The sequence below is a fragment of the Anabrus simplex genome, chromosome X (genome assembly GCF_040414725.1).
Source record: "Anabrus simplex isolate iqAnaSimp1 chromosome X, ASM4041472v1, whole genome shotgun sequence".
In the NCBI taxonomy this organism is placed as follows: domain Eukaryota; kingdom Metazoa; phylum Arthropoda; class Insecta; order Orthoptera; family Tettigoniidae; genus Anabrus; species Anabrus simplex.
In genome coordinates, this window is record NC_090279.1 from 183,001,855 (window position 1) to 183,021,620 (window position 19,766).

The 19,766-nt window shown below is 42.0% G+C and overlaps 1 protein-coding gene across 3 annotated transcripts in view; it reads right to left on the bottom strand.

The window, feature by feature from the left end:
• The window catches only part of LOC136885920 (farnesol dehydrogenase), an 84,683-nt gene that overhangs the window by 20,567 nt on the left and 44,350 nt on the right, over positions 1 to 19,766 (bottom strand). For all 3 annotated transcript variants that reach the window (XM_068230651.1, XM_067158613.2, XM_067158612.2), the window contains exons 2-3: positions 9,005 to 9,212; positions 6,859 to 6,988 (exon numbers count right to left, since the gene is read on the bottom strand). In XM_068230651.1, coding sequence (XP_068086752.1) covers positions 6,859 to 6,988; positions 9,005 to 9,212 — 338 coding nt within the window. The remainder of the gene's footprint in view (positions 1 to 6,858; positions 6,989 to 9,004; positions 9,213 to 19,766) is intronic.

Below are 19,766 nucleotides of genomic sequence, written 5' to 3' on the forward strand. Positions count from 1 at the left end.
CGGGCTGCTAAAAACTTCTGGCGTACGTGCATCATGAATGGTAACGATGTTGCAGGCACTGGCGTCTCATATTCTGTTGTGCGACATCTCTCTCTCTCTCTCTCATATAGACAAATACGCACATAAACAGAATAACAGACTTACCCTTCCATCAGCCGTTGACACTTCCCATCTAGCAGTTTAGACCCTGTGGCGATGAATTAAGTCCATCCTACAGTCCTTTTTTTGCTGACAAATTTATCTATTACCGGAAACTAAGAAAACGACCGCGTCGGCAAATAGTGGGGCGACAAAGGCTCAGCACCGTAACACACCTTTCACTCAATTGGCCTATCTAGCATGTGCGAGCAGCGTTGCCACCAAACACAAATGAAATTACCCTAACATTATCAAAACTTGGCCCTAATATATATATATATATATTCGTTTACGGCCATTAGAGACCACGTTAGATAACAATTACATGTTTCTGGAAGCCTTCCTCACAGCCCAGAACTTCAGCATCCTCTCTCTGGCAGCCTGTCTTCTTTCGTCCGTCCACCCACTGTTAAGTTTTGGTTCGTCATGGAATCCCTGAAATCTGTCGATCACTGACCTAAACTTTGTTCGGTTTGAGATGTCTTCCGAATTTAGTCCCACCTGTCTGAGATCCTTTCTTACCTCCCTGAACCATTTGTCCGACACTTTAGGTCTGCTGTCTAGTATTGTGAAAATCCTTTTCGTTAGTCTCTTCTCATCCATTCTAAATAAATGCCCATAGAATTTAAGTCTCCGTTTTCTCATGGACTCAGTTAGCCTTTCATTGTCTCGGTAAAGTTCTTCCCTTCCTCGCAGCCTATACTGTCCATCCACAATCTTTGGACCCATTATTTTGCTAAGGATCTTTCTTTCAAATTTCTCAGCTTCTCTCAGTCCCGCTTTTCCTGTCATTTTGAGGCATTCACTAGCATACAGACATTCCGTTTTAATCACTGTATTGTAGTGCCTTAGTTTAGCTCGTCTGGAGATGGTTTTCTTCTTGTATATAGGATATGTCCTACGAAAAGCCGCAGCCATTTTCTCCCGTCTGGTGTTGTTTGCTTCTCTTTCATTTGTTTTCAATTGCACTATTTCACCCAAATATTTAAAGCTATCAACTCTTTCTATTTTACCATGTTCTGTCTTCAGGTACCGAGGGGCTGTTTTGATGTTTGTTATATATTTAGTTTTTTCGAAAGAAATCTGTAGTCCTGTTTTTTCTGCTTGTAGTTTTAGTACATTCAGCTGTTCTATTGCTGTGTCAGTATTCCTAGATAGCAGCGCAACGTCATCAGCAAAGGCAAGGCAATTAATCATGACACCACTTTTTGACCCTCCAATGTATACTTGGTTAAGTAATCCTTTTCAGTCCAGTTCTTTTTCCCACTCCCGGATAATCTTCTCCAACACAGAGTTGAAAAGAATTGGTGACAATCCATCACCCTGCCTGACTCCTGTTTTAATTTCGAACTGCTTGGAGTTCTCTCCCATGAACTTAACTTTCGAATGTGTCCCAGTTAAAGTCTGCTTAATAATTGCTGTTGTTTTGGCGTCAATTCCAAATTCCACTAATATATTGAATAGCACTTCCCTGTCGACTGAATCATACGCCTTTTTAAAGTCTACAAAAACGACTACCAGGTCCTTTGAGAGATGATTCTCTAGTACACGTTTCAGACTCCAGATTTGATCAACTGTAAACATGTTCCTGACATTCCGACTAAATTTTACAAATATTATATATAAATCTGGATATAACTTGAAAAATCTGAATATCTGCATATATAATGGAAATTATGAAAATTAATATTCATTAAATAAAATACACACTTGTCGGACCTTGTACTCACACTTACTTGTTACCTGCTTATTTACACATACGTTATTTGAAGGGCGCCAGCTGCCACTCAGTACAGCAATAATAGAATGAGACTCTTGACTATCTCTAGGGTGTGGGGTAATAAGCTTACTTTTGACAACACACCATATAAGTTCTGGGAAAAGGAGATTGGCGTTCGGTCTCCCCATTAATTTTGAGGTTAAGATATTTTACTGTCAATGAAATGAAACTATGAATTCGTTTGATAGAACAATATATATTCTTTAAATAATATATCAAAAAATAGTGAGTCTTGTTGCGATAAAACAGATGAGAATGTGAAGTTATGACATTGCAACTGAAAGAAACTAGGCATGAATTTGAATTCTTCTTGACCGGACATTTAACAATTTATACGAAATATTTCCCTCACTGATTCACTTGACTGCACCTTCAACACTTTGAGTGTAATTACGACGTAATCCATTGCTCTGGTGTTTACTGTAGATGTGTCACGCCTAACTTGGTGATACATCCTTGTGACTGCTTCTTCTCCATCTCATCTGACTTCTTTGTAAGTCAATATGGTATTACCTCTTGGTAGGTCCTGGGTTGCCCTCTCTGACTTCATGGTAAGCCCTTGCGTCCGTGTCTTCCACTAAGTGACGGACCAACCATTTGGTCTCACTCTCTCAATGACCAATAATGGCTCACTGAGTCTTCACCATCTCTCGTTCACACTGGTTGACTGACCAACTAAGGCCTCTTGATCTAGTAGACTACTTCACTGTACTGCATCCGTATAACTAATGACTGACGCTACAATATGTACCCACCTTATATAGACGTTGGTTGACACAGCTATGTAATCTCCAGAAATAACCATGACATACTCCCACAACGCGGCAAATATTACATACAGTGGTGAAATAGCCCTGCGGCGGCCGACTCGCTGAGCGCATATCTAAATAAATACAATGACATAGCCATGGCGCGGCGATGACTTGGCAGAATCGCCACTAATCTTGCACAATGTCCCAACGTCACACCCAATCTCTGATATATACAACAATTCTCACTGTACAGGTGTTTAATGATAATCTACACATACGTATATATGCATACATCTAAGTACAATCTTGCAAGCAACAGGCAATTGCAAAATCGAATTGAATAAAACGGATAATTACAATAATAGTAACAATATCACAGATAACATAATAATACGGACATAATAATAAATAATAATAATAATAATAATAATAATAATAATAATAATAATACAGATAAAATAATAAAAATACAGATATCATCTTGTAACGGGATTTGAACCGTTACACAACGCACGATCTTCCCTTCCTAAATCCCGCTTGATACTCGCCTAGTTGTTGATCCACTTGTTCCACAAGTCTCCTCTGTAGTGCTTTAGAGAGTGTCTTATAAGTTACACTAGATTTAAAAAAATTAAATACTAAAACAAAGAGAATAACTTCAAGTTGTTTTCACTCCTATTATAATAGCTAGTGCCCAGCAGACTCATGAAGATACTAAAGTGTAATGATCTGTAAACCAGTGGAAAGCCTATAGGAATAATTTCTATGTGAAAGCAGTGACAATATTTTTAGCAACGTTTTTTTAAAATGTGCTCAAACCTGCTGGTGCTCAAAATCTGTCTATTGAATCAGAATAATAATGTGCTTCGTGTTACCGTCCTACTAAACACGTTTAAGGTTTTCAGAGACGCCAGACTGTCGAAATGTCGTCCCGTGGTAGTTCTTTTATGTGCCAGTAACTGTACTGACACGTCATACCACCGCACGAGCCGGGATCATCTGAGCTACTGACTGCGGCCTATAAAGTCACTGAAAGTAACATTTGATCGGTATTCACATTATTTACAGGACGGCATATTACGAAATGCTGGCAGAAAATGATTGATTATTGATGAAAATGAAAATCCACAGCGTGTTTCCGGTCATCCGACCGAATTAGGAATATAATGAATGAAGCCCCCATCTAGCGGCGAGGATATGCATTGTGCCGGCTGCCGAAGCATGTCGCACTCCTCTGGGGCAATGATAAATGACTTGGGCTCGGATGTTTAGGAAAAGGCATATTTTTCTTTGTATCTATTTTTTGCCTGATTGGATTTTGGTGCAATTCAGGTGATTATCGTCACAATTAAGTGATTGTTATTTGTCATATAAATGCATATTTTGGCTATTTTTTGTCATAAGGTCATATTTTTACCCATTTTCGTAGAATCTTCATATTTCTGTCATATTTCGGCGGTCTGACGACAGCTGTAGCTGTGCAAATATTCATCTTCAACGTATCGAATGCGAACTTGTGTTCACAAAACTGTTTCTCGGTATCACATCTGCAGTTAATACAAGTGGAATACCTACCGTTTGTATAGGATGAAGGCCATAGACTTCACTGCACCTTTTACATGATTTAAATATGCACATGGAAAGGAGCTTCTCTTCTTACAAGAATGTGTTAAGTGATAATCGGTGGTCTTTCGCACCTGATGATTTGAAGATGTATCTTGTCATACACTTTAATTCCACCCGCGGAGAAGAACAAAAAGGTGAGTTAGACAGTGTGCACTATAGGCCCTGCCGCCCTACCATAATATATTGAAAGACATCTACTTAATTCGTTTCGCGGTGCTCAATTTAAACTTTAACGTATTTAATCATATTGATAAAATCTGAGATTGAACGTTCCAAAATATTTTTTAAAAATATTTATTTCTAGTTTTCTCGTACTTCAAACCACCACTACAGGGTAGAAACATGTTTTGACTTTTAAAATGTTATGTGATCTGATAATCTTAGTACCGGTACTTTGTAGCTATATATTCACAAATGTTCGATAAGTGTACAAAGGACAATAGACTGTGAATAACTGTTAAACATGTATATTCAGAAAATTAATATGAAAGTAAGAATAAAGAATTAAGTTAACAAATATGTATCAAAGGAATTGCCCTTTCGATTTATAATTTATTAAAAAATGTTCATATTTAGATTAATCATATCCGGTCACATTTTGTCATTTTTACGTCATATATCTCTATTTTTGAGGTCACATTTCGTCATTTTTGAGGTCATATTTGCTTGCTTATTTGGGCTATTTTTAGGTCTTAAATATCCGAGCCCTACTAATGACTGACAGATGAAACGAAAGGATATTGGAGAGTGTTGCTGGAATGAAAGATGACAAGGAAAACTGGAGTATCCGGAGAAAAGCCTGCCCCGCCTCCGCTCTGTCCAGCACAAATCTTACGTGGAGTGACAAGGATTTGAACCACGGAACCCAGCGGTGAGAGACCGGCGCGCTGCCGCCTGAGCCACGGAGGCTCTAGACTGATTATTGATAAACATGATTATTTAGGTTCAAATCCTGATATTTTAAAATTATTACTGTGAAAGTTAACAGGTGTTCTTTATCTGTTACTATGTATGCTCTCATCAAACGCATCAGTAGAGATACTTTTCTATTAGATAAAGCTAGTGATTTCTTTGTGGAGGTACAAAAACGTGAATATTATTCCTATGAAATGTTCTATACGTATAATTTGTACGGGCACATAATTGAAGTTTCTGTAAACTGCCGTTCTAGAAAAAACATTCTTGACCTATTAACCATTTCGTGTCGTCAGTTCGGAGTAAACGAAAAAAATTGTCTTGCTCTTTCGTATCCTTCCATATTTTTGTCTACTGGAATGCAATAGAGTAGGGGCGGGGGATTGGTTTTCCCATCCTTCAGCAAACAAACTGTTTTTGTCAGTGATAATCTAACAGAATCCGTGTTGCACCAAGTGCCATTAATACCAACGTAGCGACAAACAACTACAGTAAATAGGTAACTGTCATGGTTAATCTGGGTTAAAGTATGTTTAAATTTAACTGCTTTTGTTATTTTCAAATAAATTGAAAATCATAAAACACTTGTTATGTGCTGTCTAGCCAAGAGAGTACATAGTTATTTCGTAGAAGCAAGGGGTGTACACACGGTTCGCAAGTTGGAGAAGTGAAAGGAGGAATATAACTAATTATTTTTGGTAGCGGTGCGCGTTAAAAGAAAGCGTGACGATTCTTTTGAAGTATCTCCTAAACCTGCGAACAGTGAATCAAGCGAATATGAAGATTTACTGTTGTTGAAATGGTAAACAATTCTGACCATGACGGACCCGATTATTGGACATTAACTCAGGAAACGAAGTCTTCTTCTAGAGAAATGAGTGGCTTTGTACGCAAAATAAACTGCTAGGTTGTAAGGTGTGCCAAGAGTTGTACAAGTATAGGACCAGAAAAAAAGATGGAAGTGAAAATTCCTCCAGAGTGAGCCAGTAGTAAAATTTGTACCTTTGGAAGAAAAGACGACGATACATCTGGAGATATGAACAAACTGTGAAATTCAGTTTATGAAGAAGTTTGGTTGAGTACTGCCACCTTTTTTCTTGCAAAAAAAGCTCTAGATAAAGCTAATCACACTAACCATCTAAATAACGACAAGATAAATGCAATTATGTACACCAACTTTGATATGCGCATGATTTAAAGTTATTCGACAGAATTGGAGGAGCCGGGCTGAGTGGCTCAGACGGTTGAGGCGCTGGCCTTCTGACCCAAACTTGGCAGGTTCGAGCCTGGCTCAGTCCGGTGGTATTTGAAGGTGCTCAAATACGACAGCCCCGTGTCGGTAGATTTACTGGCACGTAAAAGAAATTCTGCGGGACTAAATTCCGGCACCTCGGCGTCTCCGAAGACCTTAAAAAGTAGTTTGTGGGACGTAAAACAAATAACATTATTATTATTATTAGAATTGGAGGATGTTCTTGTAGAACGAAATATGTTTTTCTTTGTTTAACGGTATATATATACAGATATGTTATATCTGTTATAATCAATGTTTTTGGCAGACTTTAAAGTTACAGTAACTAAGTGGACACTAAAAAGTATGACTTCCTTCTTAACAAATTCAATAAGTGTAATACGTGATAATTTTACCTGCTGATATGAATGATGTGTCCATCATCCACTCCTCTTGCCCTCATATTCTGAACAGCTTCACGAGTACAGATGGACAGACCAAGAACATTAAGATCCAGCACTATCCTCCAGTCATCTGTCCGGGCACCTGCATTGGAACAGACGGAAATATAACGGAGGAGTTTACCAGCGAGGAAAGCCATCAGCAATTCTCCTATCACCTCAGTGGGCAAAATGTACACAGAAATTGCAGCGTCTTTGCAATTGTATGTTCATAATTTCAAGAACATATTCTTTGTTAAATTCTGCATCAATTTAACCCCCCAAAAAAGTGTTTTGATCAGTGGCGGCGCGTATAAAACGTCTGGGGTTTCACTGCTGTGGAAATTAACGTGTTCAGTTTTATTGTTACTTGATGTTTACACAGATGTAAAATAGTGACATTGTTGATTAGAAATGCGACTTTGCTTTGCAAGGATACAGCTATAGCTCAAAGAAGTTACCAAAACAATGAAGAATGAAATACAGAGAATATGAAGTGCAATTACTTCTTTAAGCTGATCCATTTTCCACTCATTTTGAAGACGTTGCTTACGTAGGAATAATTTCTTAAAGAACGTGTTAGGCAGACTACTGTTATAGCCTATATGTGTTGACGTATTTTGCTGTTTACTTTTCATAAAACACGTATTACTAATTAAAAGTTTCATTAATTACATAAACTTAGGCTAAGTACGCCTATTGGTGATGCTATACGAACCGTAGTTAGCAAAATATTCTGGCTCATTGCGGTTAATTACATCAGAATCCCAAAATCGTCAAATTAAAATCCCTTCAACACCTACCACATACGGCAAATTTTAACCGCGCACTCTGACAATGCTTCGCCTAATTTCGGAACTGTCCGATCTAACTCGTGTCTATCGCTGATCGAGTTGCCAGCGATTCCTGGGCTATGGTTTCCCTGCTTGTCACCCTCCTTAAGTCTTACGGCCCCCGTTCCCACAGTGCTGAAATTGAACCTCTTCGCTGGTTCAGGAGAGCAACCGAGTGTTGATGTCAAAAATACCACTACGCGCGCGGATATACAGAGCAAATTTAAAGAATAGGCTCTGATAAACCATTTTACCTAAACTTATCTATTTCTAGAGAGTTCACTGAACCACTGAACATATAGAACGCGCCGCCACTGCTAAAGACATCTATAATAAGAAGATGCTGAGTTTCGGAGCCAAATTAAGACATTACAGCACTGTTGTTAGACCATAAGGCTTATATGCTACGGAGACCCTGTGCATGAATCGAAAAGGGAAAGTTAATCATCTACTTAAAAGAGAACGCAGGTTACTACGGAAGATCTTGGGCAACAGATGGGTTGACGGGCAGGTTCGACTGAAATCCAGTAAAGAAGGATACAGCAAGATGTAACCAATAACAACAACAATTACAAGGAGAAGGTTGCTGTTTTCTGAGCACAACTTCCGAATGAATAATGACAGGCTCTGGAATGTTGTAAACCCAAAGGCATCCAAGTTGAGATGGTTCCAAGAGTGTGAGAAAGATCTGAGAGAGGTGGGCATTACGGAGGATATAATCAATGACAGGGTTAGTTTCAGAAGGATGGTGAAAAGCTATCAGGATTTTATGGTGGAGACAGAATCCAGAAGACGGAGGATTGGAAGAAAGCGCTGATCGATGGGCTCAAGAGATACTGGCAGGACGTCAAAGCCGGCAGACGAACAAGACACAGACACTGACAATGAGATTGGTTGTTAACACGCAGTCCTTAGGGGCTCAGTTCGAAGAAGAAAACAGCAGTCATCTCTGTACAGGCCATGAAGACACTCGAAGGGGGAGAAGGTAAAGGCTTCCACTATCCGCAAACTCGGCATTTGGTGGAGTAGAGTGATTAGCTCTACGCCCGCCTTTTCCCCTAGGAATTAACCTGGTGCTCATTTTAGGTGTAAGCTGAGTGATCTTCAAGACCATGTACTCCTCCGAAAGTGGAAATCCTGTTTCTAAAAACTTCCTGTCGGGAATCGAACCCGCGTACTTGCGGGTGAACCGAGCAGCGCTTACATAAACAAAGTGTAAAACAATTTGGGTTTTAATGGTTTAACCAAATGAAGATAATCATAAATAAAGTAGTTCTACTCGTACTTACCTACTAGACCGGTATCCTTTGCAATTGCAGCGTTGTTGACCAGAATATCGACACCACCCAGAGTTTCCTTTATCCATTTGAAGAGAGCCAAGATATCTTCTTCCTTAGAGACGTCACATTTTTTGGCGTACAGTTTACCAGGCTTCGCTTTGGTTTCATGATAACGACCTCGGCTTTTTGCTTCTTGCCTCGCTTTGGCTACGGCTTCCTGAGGAGAAAAACCGCTCCCGTAAGTCTTTGACAGAGAGAACAAGAGAAGTGTAACACCATAAGTGTTCATCTTAAACGCGTTTCGCTTGAACCAGGATGTAAGCGGGAAGGAAGGTGCAGTTCTGGAGAACCTGAATCTGAATTTCAAGTACTTGGGAGAATGGATCCAATAAAATGGACTGGATAAAAAGTCAACCAAAGAAAGAACCAGAAAATAAAACTGGCCTACAGGCTAATATAGAATGAAAATAATAAAAATGGCGATATTCTACAAGGCCAAAATCAGTCACTACACCCGAGGGATTGCACAGATCGGAGAATCTCGTACTGAATAAGAATTGGAGATAAAGGATAGGAACATCGTAAGGAAAAATCTGGGACCACAGAAAACTGCAAACGAGGCATGGAAGAAGGATTAAAAAAGATGACGTCTGCAAGTACAGCGAAAATATCATAGATATAGTGCGGAAACGAAGGTTGGAATTTATGGACAACTTATGAGATTAGATAACAAAAGATTGACGGAAAGGATCTTTGAATATATCGTAGAATTAAAGGCAATCATGAAGTGGGTCAAGAAGGTCAAGAAGGACGCTGAAGCGTTTATTATCACAGCAGAGTTATTCTACGAGAGGAAAGAGTTCATGACTCGAATGGACAATCTCCAAAACTCCAGGAGAAACAACTAAAGAGTAGACCCAAACTGATAGCGTCCGAGGAGCAGAGAAGGATAAAAAGCGACAAATATATTCTGTGTCTGCCTCTGTGGTGTAATGGTTAGCGTAATTAGCTGCCACCCCCGGAGGTCCGGGCTCGATTTCCGGCTCTACCACGAAATTTGAAACGTGGTACGAGGGCTGGAACGGGGTCCACTCAGCCTCGGGAGGTCAACTGAGTAGCGGTGGTTTCGATTCCCACCTCAGCCATCCTGGAAGTGGTTTTCCGTGGTTTCCCACTTCTCCTCCAGGCAAATGCCGGGATGGTACCTAACTTAAGGCGACGGCCGCTTCCTTTCCTCTTCCTTGCCTGTCCTTTCCAATCTTCCCATCCCTCCACAAAGCCCCTGTTCAGCATAGAACGTGAGGCCGCCTGGGAGAGGTACTGGTCATCCTCCCCAGTTGTATCCCCCGGCCCAAAGTCTGAAGCTCCAGGACACTGCCCTTGAGGCGGTAGAGGTGGGATCCCTCGCTGAATCCGAGGGAAAACCGACCCTGGAGGGTAAACAGATTAAGAAGAAGAATAAATATATTCTGTGGGGATAAGGAGAGATAAGTGTTACGTTCTACGCTGTTCACGGTTGGATAATATCAGAGGGGGGCGGGGGAGATAAACAGATGGTACATCCAAATACAGTAGAGACAATACGCGACACTTACGGATTTAGCCTTGCTAAAATGGGAGACAATTCGACTGTGGCACTCCTAGTGACTTGACCTGAAAAAATCGTGCTAAATTCAAATATAAATGGAAATGTATATACGGAAATGGATAAATAAATTACGTCTAGCAGTGGCGAATATAGAATATATTTTTGGGGGGGCCAAGATTGATGTAAGGTTAGATTAAGTAATTTTTAAGAGGTCAGACGATTTCAAACACTTTAGAAAGGAAAAAGGAAACATTGATTTGGGCTGATACATACATACATACATACATACATACACATACACACATACATACATACATACATACATACATACACATACATACATACATACATACATACATACATACATACATACATACATACATACATACATACATACATACATACATACATACATACATACACCAATGGTTACAAAACGAAGTCCAGGTTTCTTGGTACACTTGCAAACTTATCAAGAACTTCTTCATCACTAACTATAATGTCTCTGTAGATAGAGAGTAAAGCAAGCCCGTTAAGCCTACTTTCAGATGTGCTGTTCCTTAAGTAAGTCTTCAGTCTCCTTAGGCTAGAGAAAGTTCTTTCTACGGTTGCGATAGAAACAGGAAGAACTGCGAGTAATTTGAGAAGGGTATAAATGTTGGGGAAGAAAATCTTGTCACATTTTTCTAGAGAACTTACAGCCATTTTGGGAAGATTTGAAGGATTTTCCTGACTCCACTTTTCTTTCCACAACATAAACTCACTTTGCACAATCTCTTTATGTGACAGATTTCCTTCGTAGAAACTAAAAGCAGCCTCCAATGAACCGAAATCTGTTACGATACACAATTGTGGAAGGATGTTTTGTAAGGATGCAACTATTTCCTTGTGAGATTCAAAGCATTATTTTAGTGAGTTACAAAAATCGTCCAGGTATGGCACATAAACTGCTAACTGTTGGCTCGGAATCTCAACAACGATCGAAAATTCCCATCATTTTGGTCCGGTTCTTCAAGGCTTATACATTTTTTCGGGGGGGGGCAGCCCCCCCCCTTTATATACGCCCCTGACGTCTAGAAAGAAAGTGCTATTGAGATATTAACTTCGAAGTTGCTAAAGCAATTCTGGATAAATGAATGAAGAATTATTTAAAAGGTTATTATTCAAAGACGGAAATAAGACATATAAACAAGATGTGAAATAGACTGCTGTGAAATGGCTTGATCTTTCATTTATGCATTACTTTTTTAGCTTAAGCATTCCTGCCTGAACTCTTACGGTTGGATTTGTCTTTTTTCTCATTTAAAAACATTGTATCATCACATTAAGACACTTGTCAATAAAAATATCCGCACATTCCTTACACATATGATGCAATGAATTAACATTTAATAGCTGGACAATTTTCCTCTTAACATGAAGCCTACTAACAGAAAGAAAATCTATAACATCCCGGCTTTAATCTGAGAAGAGGGATAAAAGAAAGAAAAGTATGAAAATGTTGTCGATAGTGATGCTTTGAGGAGTATTTACGTACAATTAGAGTAAAAATGTAACATACCCTTGGCTGTATAGTCGAGGATTTTTAAAGTCGCTGGCCTGGAAATGATCTGAACAGATCTTATAATTCTTATATACCGGGGTAAGCGTTACGTCCCTTATGTGACATTTCAAAACCCACAGATCACACCTACAACAACACATCGGTATTGAAGGTTAACTGCTGCACTATACAATAAAATATGCGTATTACATTTTATGCCAGTTAAAATATGGGTCGAGCAGGTCAGAAGATTATGAAGTACTATAAAAATCCCTGTTACTGGAAGAATATATATGCAAACACAATATTACTTACATGTTCTTGTCACGAGGGAACCTGAAGAACGACCGCGCATTTTTCTCTACTTCGTAATTACTGCAGCCAAACACAGCACATACCTTTCCCCTCATGTTGAGAGGATATATCAAGGAATGACACACGCTACTATTTAATTATGTCAACTCACTGAAAACGCATAAATAACACCAAAAACTTAACACAGAAATACACTTGCTCTTATGAGAGAATCAGTACTGTTCAGGTCTATCCGCTAGAGTGAGCTCCAATAGCTGTCCCTCGATATCTCGCTCAGTGTCGTGTATTATCTCTACTGTATTTGGTACATCTCATCAACGCAAACAGGAATTAAGCTTACGGGACAAAAAATTAGTCATCCTAGCGCACTGGGATAGGTGGATCTTTAAGCCTGTACAGATGGCGCAGTGAACGAGTCTCGTGCAAGCGCATTAAGACAGTAGCGATCAGCGAGACAATGATGCTGCAAGCGGGCAGTACAAGTAAACATGGGTAGATGTAGGGATATGACAGCGTGGCAAAAAGGGGCCATTGTGTTTGGCCGTGCCCATGGCCATATGGTGCGTGAAGTTACTGGATTTGTTGTTTCGCAGCGGACTGTTCAACGTGTCTACAAGTAGTGATGTACTACACGTGGCCACGAAATACGGCGTCAAAATTGTGGTCGCCAAAAGATCCTAACTGAGAGGGACCGGAGACGCGTTTTACGGCTTGTGAATCAAAATTGCTGCAGTCAGTGAATGAAGGTCCATCCCAATCTTTTAGCGAGAGAACTGCATGCAATGAACATTTGGAGAGAGTCACCTTGCAAGAGGCCACTGTTCACACAGGCGCATAAAGCTGTGCATCTTTAAGGGGCTAGAAATCATCATACGTGGACTGTAGCTTATTAGCGGATCGCAAAGTGGTCTGACGAGTTACTTTGTTGACTGTGTTCCAATGATGTACGTCATCGAATGCACCGAAGGCCAATTGAACCGTCTCATCCTGGATGTGTGCAAGGTCAGGTTTAAGCCAGAGGACGGTCTGTGATGTTTCTGGGGCGTTTTTCATGTCCTGGATTGGGCCCGCTCTCTGACGTGACCTCTAATATGATCCAGAATGTATGTTTAACATTCTGGATCATCAGGTGTTGCCTTTCATTCTACATATTCATGATGAGTATGCTACTGATACCTCGATTTTTCAAGATGACAACAGCTAAGTTAATCGGGCTGGACGTATATTTTACTGGTTTCATGAACACTCCCCCACCCTATTACATCTCGATTGGCCTACAGGTTCACCTGACTTGAACCCCATCGAATATCTGCAGGACATGTTGAAACAAAGGGTAAAGCGCCAATCATAGTGGAATTGCGCGTTGAAATCCTCAGTGAGTGGCTTAACCTGGATGCAACGTACTTGCACAACCTTGTGGACTCACTTCCTAACCGAATCCAGTCACTTATCAAGTCCAGAGGCTCAGTTACAAGGTATTAAATGATGGTTGCAATGATTTCCCCAGGGGTGACTCATTTTTTGTCCGGTGAGCTCAGTTAGATCACACAAGCCATTAAAGCATATTCGCCGGGCTGAGTGGCTCAGACGGTTGAGGCGCTGGCCTTCTGACCCCAACTTGGCAGGTTCGATCCTGGCTCAGTCCGGTGGTATTTGAAGGTGCTCAAATACGTCAGCCTCGTGTCAGTAGATTTACTGCACTCCTGCGGGACTAAATTCCGGCACCTCGGCGTCTCCGAAAACCGTAAAAGAGTACTTAGTGGGACGTAAAGCAAATAGCATTATTATTTCTTTCTTTCTTAATCTGCTTACCCTCCAGGGTTGGTTTTTCCCTCGGACTCAGCGAGGGATCCCACCTCTACCGCCTCAAGGGCAGTGTCCTGGAGCGTGAGACATTGGGTCGGGGGATACAACGGTAGAGAATGACCAGTACCTCGCCCAGGCGGCCTCAACTGCTATGCTGAACAGGGGCCTTGGGGGGGGGAAGGGGAAGATTGGAAGGGATAGACAAGAAAGAGGGAAGGAAGCGGCCGTGGCCTTAAGTTAGGTACCATCCCGGCATTTGCCTGGAGGAGAAGTGGGAAACCACGGAAAACCACTTCCAGGATGGCTGAGGTGGGAATCGAACCCACCTTTACTCAGTTGACCTCCCAAGGCTGAGTGGACCCTGTTCCAGCCCTCGTACCAATTTTAAAAATTTCGTGGTAGAGCCGGGAATCGAACCCGGGCCTCCGAGGGTGGCAGCTAATCACAAACTAAGTTGAGTAGAGCAGTGAGGAGAGAACCTACAGTACCTTGGATAAGAAAATATAAACACCGCGCGAGTATATTTTCTCCGTTACACGGGAAAGCATGGAAATATCCGTATGGTTTTGGGCGTAAGAGACGAGAGAGTGAGTTCCCCACTTAGTAGCTTCTTACAACATGCAGGCAGTTTGACTCCAACCAGAGGGGAAATAAAGAGTTCCGATAAATCGAAAGAAAATGAGCGTATCCACAAATGAATGGTAAGGTTCATAAATTGTGAGAAATCGATCGACATATTAGATTTAATAATAATAATAATAATAATAATAATAATAATAATAATAATAATAATAATAATAATAATAATAATAATAATAATAATAATAATAGCCAGTCCTGTAAGCCAACGGTCGTAGCCCGTGTTGAAACACCGGATCCCGTGAGATCTCCGAAGTTAAGCAACATTGGGCGTGGTCAATATTTGGATGGGTTGCCACGTGCTATTGGTGGGGGTAAAGGAATGGAGGAGGGAAAAGAAACTGGACATCCTACCGTACGTAAACTCCGGCTTAGGCACACCTCTGCGGAAGTTCGGACCTGCCTTCGGGCAGTCCTGTGAGGTAACAATCCTGTTTCTTATTCCAAGGCCCTGTGTTCGTTCGTTTTCCGGCCAGGTCACATGTCCGGCTCCATGGCTAAATGGTTAGCGTGCTGGCCTTTGGTCACAGGGGTCCCGGGTTCGATTCCCGACAGGGTAGAGAATTTTAACTATCATTGGTTAATTTCTCTGGCACGGGGGCTGGCTGTATGTGTCATATTCATCATCATTTCATCCTCATCACGACACGCAGGTTGCCTGCGGGAGTCAAATCGAAAGACCTGCACCTGGCGAGCCGAACATATCCTCGGACACTCCCGGCACTAAAAGCTATACGCCATTTCATTTCAAGGATTCTTTTTTTAACAACTTGCTTTACTTCGCCTTAATTAAGGTACAGCCCCAGCATTTGCCTGGTGTGAAAATAGGAAACCACGGAAAACCATCTTCAGAGCTGCCAACAGTGGGGCTCGAACCCACTATCTCCCGAATACTGGATACTGGCCCCACTTAAGCGACTCCAGCTATCGAGCTCAGTCAAGGATTTTAATTCTCGACTGAGGAGTAGAACGGGGTTCACTTGATACGAAATTTTCTCAAGCTCTTAGTTACAGGAAGAAAGCGCACAGTGAGAAGATGTCGCTACTGACCTAGTATACATAGACAACACTGGTAGCAGAACGTGGTTCACTTGATACAAGCTCTTAGTTCCAGGAAGAAAGCGCACTGTTAGAAGATGACGCTACTGACAAGGTGTACACAGACGAGGAGTGGTTGCCATGGTTACATTAGTGTCGGGAAACTGATTACGGTGGTGGTGGTGGTGGTGGTGATTATTGTTTTAAGGGGAAGTACAACTAGGTACCCATCCTGTATATAACACTAATCTGAGGGGGAAAATGGAAGGGATCCAACACTTCGAAAAATGAAGGTATCGGCCAAAGAAAGGCAAGGGCCACGAAGGGCGTGAAAATGAAAGACTCCCTAGACCTCGCGAACCTAATACCGTCGGGGTCGGAAAAGAATAAGAGTTGACCAAGAGAGGTCGGATAGGATAGGTGAAATTGAGAAGCCTGACACAAGAAAGTGTAAGCAATGCCAGGACTCAGTTAAGGGCCACGTGGTCGCCAACCCACGCTCCCAAGTTCAGAGCCCCTGGGGCCCCTTTTAGTCGCCTCTTACGACAGGCAGGGGATACCGTGGGTGTTAATATACCGCCCCCACCCACAGGGAGATAAGTGAGAGAGAGTTATCACCTCTGCGGCGTGCTGCCTTTGTCCCAGGTGCAGGTCTTTCGAGTTGACGGCCATGGGCGACCTGTGCTACTGTGAAGATGGGAAGGTACGTAGGGTGATATCTAATATCGAAGACGGCACACACCCATTCTATGGGCCAGAGGAATTAATGGAGGTTAAAATCCCCGACCCTGTCGGGAATCGATCCCGGGACTCATAGTACTAGTTAGCTATATAGCCGAACGAAGAATTCGTGTTCTTGTCCCTGGATGGCGCAGGTATTATTATTATTATTATTATTATTATTATTATTATTATTATTATTATTATTATTATTATTATTATTATTATTAAACGTAGGAAATATGATACGAGGCCTCACATTGCTTTATTCATCGGAGTCTCATAAAGCATGAAATTCTGAATCAAGTATTTGGGAGTACTTTGGCTAGAAGAGGTGATAGACAAGATGATTAGATACAGGCTGTCAGAGTAAAGTGCATCCAAACATTGGCCATGAGATAATTACAGAACTTTGCTGCATGACAGCGCATTTTTTAGTAAAAAGTTCCACTATTTGTGTAATTTTAGAAGTGCCGCCACACGACAGAGTGTGTGTTAACATCAATTTATCACATATTCCAATTGGACATAGGCACCTCTCTAAAGAACCAGAGAAACAAGGAAATGCCATTTGGTCCTTGTTTCAATGACGGTGAAATCCTGACATTCACCTCCCCGCGGTAGAGAGGGGGCAACGACTGCATATAAAAATAATATTTTATATGCAGGCGGCTAACGAATGAAGGGACCGATTATCTCCCGGTATAAGGAGATCCCCTATACCAAGTGCCAACAGTCTCTTTGAGAGTGGATGAGCGGGTATGGGTAAGGGCACTCTATTGTCCTGGGGACAAGAAACTGTTCCCAAAGGTGGAGGAACCAGTTTGGTCAACGGCATTAGGATGCAGAAGGCAACGGGAAACCACTGCATTAAAGATCCTGAGAGATATTCCAATAATCCACATGGCATGGCTGCAACATCAAGATCGGAGCTGGCCGTGTGAGCCGTCTACCTCCTTTTGGAGACGACGGCTTAAGAAGAATTGGACATAAAATGCGATCGTGAAACAGAATATTGACATATTATTTGGAAGTAGAGGTCAAGCAAAGCAAAGTCATCCCCGTACAGGCCATGAAGGGCCGGGCTGAATGGTTCAGACGGTTGAGGCGCTGACCATCTGACCTTAACTTGACAGGTTCGATCCTGGTTCAGTCCGATGGTATTTGAAGGTGTTCAAATACGTCAGCCTCGTGTCGGTAGATTGATTGGCACGTAAAAGAGCTCCTCCGGAACTAAATTCCGGCACCTCGGCGTCTCGGAAAACCGTAAACAGTAGTTAGTGGAACGTAAAGCCAATAACGTTGTTAGGGCATGAAGGCTCTTGGAGGGGTGGAAGGTAAATGCTTCCACTATCCGTAACCTCTACGCTAAGTGAGAGAGAGGTGGTGGTGGTGGTGGTGATTATTGTTTTAAGAGGAAGTACAACTGGGCAGCCACTCTCTATACAACATTAATCAGAGAGAAAAATGGAAGGGATCCGACACTTCAAAAAATGAAGGTATCGGCCAAAGAAAGACAAGGGCCACGAAGGGCGTGAAAATCAAAGATTCCCTAGGCCTCGAGTGCTCTAATACCATCGGAGGTCGCATATGAGAGATGAAAGTGAGGAGCCACGCACAAGTAAGTGGAAGCAATGCCAGGACACAGCTCAAGGCCCCGTGGTCGCCAACCCACGTTCCAAAGTTGAGAGTTCCTGGGGCCCCTTTTAATCGCCTCTTACGACAGGCAGGGGATACCGTGGGTGTTATTATACCGTCCCCACCCACAGGGGGATAAGTGAGAGAGAGTTATCACCTCTGCGCCGTGCTGCCTTTGTCCTAGGTGCAGGTCTTTCGAGTTGACGGCCATGGGCGACCTGTGCGACTGTGAAGATGGGAAGGTACGTAGGGTGATATCTAATATTGAAGACGGCACACACCCATTCTATGGGCCAGAGGAATTAATGGAGATTAAAATCCCCGACCGGGTCGGGAATCGATCCCGGGACTCATAGTACTAGTTAGCTATAGAGCTGGACGAAGAATTCGTGTTCTTGTCCCTGGATGGCGCAGGTATTTTCACGCACACCCTCCCATAGAGGTAAGCTGCATATATCTGTCTAACCACATAGGTACCAGCCCTCCTGTCAATCTTAAATTTCTGGCACTGCCGGGAATCAATCCCGGACCTTAGAGGACGGTAGCTACTAGCGTTAACCGTTTCACTACGGAAGTAAGCAATAATAATAATAATAATAATAAAAATAATAATAATAATAATAATAATAATAATAATAATAATAATAATAATAATAATAATAATAAATCCATTTACCCTCCAGGATTGGTTTTTCCCTCAGACTCAGCGAGGGATCCCACCTCTACCGCTTCAAAGGTAGCGTAGCGTGAGACTTTGGGTTGAGTTATATAACTGGGAAGGAGGACCAGTATCTCGCCCAGGTTTCCTCACATGCTCTGTTGAACAGGGACCTTCTGATGTGGACGAGAAGATTGGAAGGGATAGACAAGGGGGAGGGAAGGAAGCGGCCGTGGTCCTGAGTTAGGTACCATCCCGGTTTTTGCCTGGAGAGGAAATGGGAAACCACGGAAAACAATTCGAGGATGGCTGAGGAGAGAATCGACCCCCCGCCCCTCTACTCAGTTGACCTCCCGACGTTGACTGGACCCTGTTCCAGGCCTCATACCACTTTTCAGTTTTCATGGCAGAGCCGGGAATCGAACCCGGGCCTCCGGAGGTGATTAGCTAATCACACAATGACTACTCCTTGGTTCGCCTCCAGAGACAGTGTACTAATTCACACAGTCACACGCAGTGAACAAGTAAACGGCAACAGCTTAACAGCAGGACGCTATTCACAACACCGAATATTAACACAGATCCAGTTATACTTGGGGACAAAACATGACGGCCTCAGTTCCTGGAAGCCAGCAGTCAATCACACCCTGCACCCTGCTGAGTTAACGAGTTCTATGTGATCCTTGTTTGGTTTGGAGTGGTTGTCAAACCACTTTCTTCTACATTCTCCTCCGTCTTTACCCTTTATTCGTGTCGACTGCAGTAGGTGATTTGGAAAATCCTGCTACAGTAGACGTAGTAAATCCTATAAGCCGCTAATAGAAAC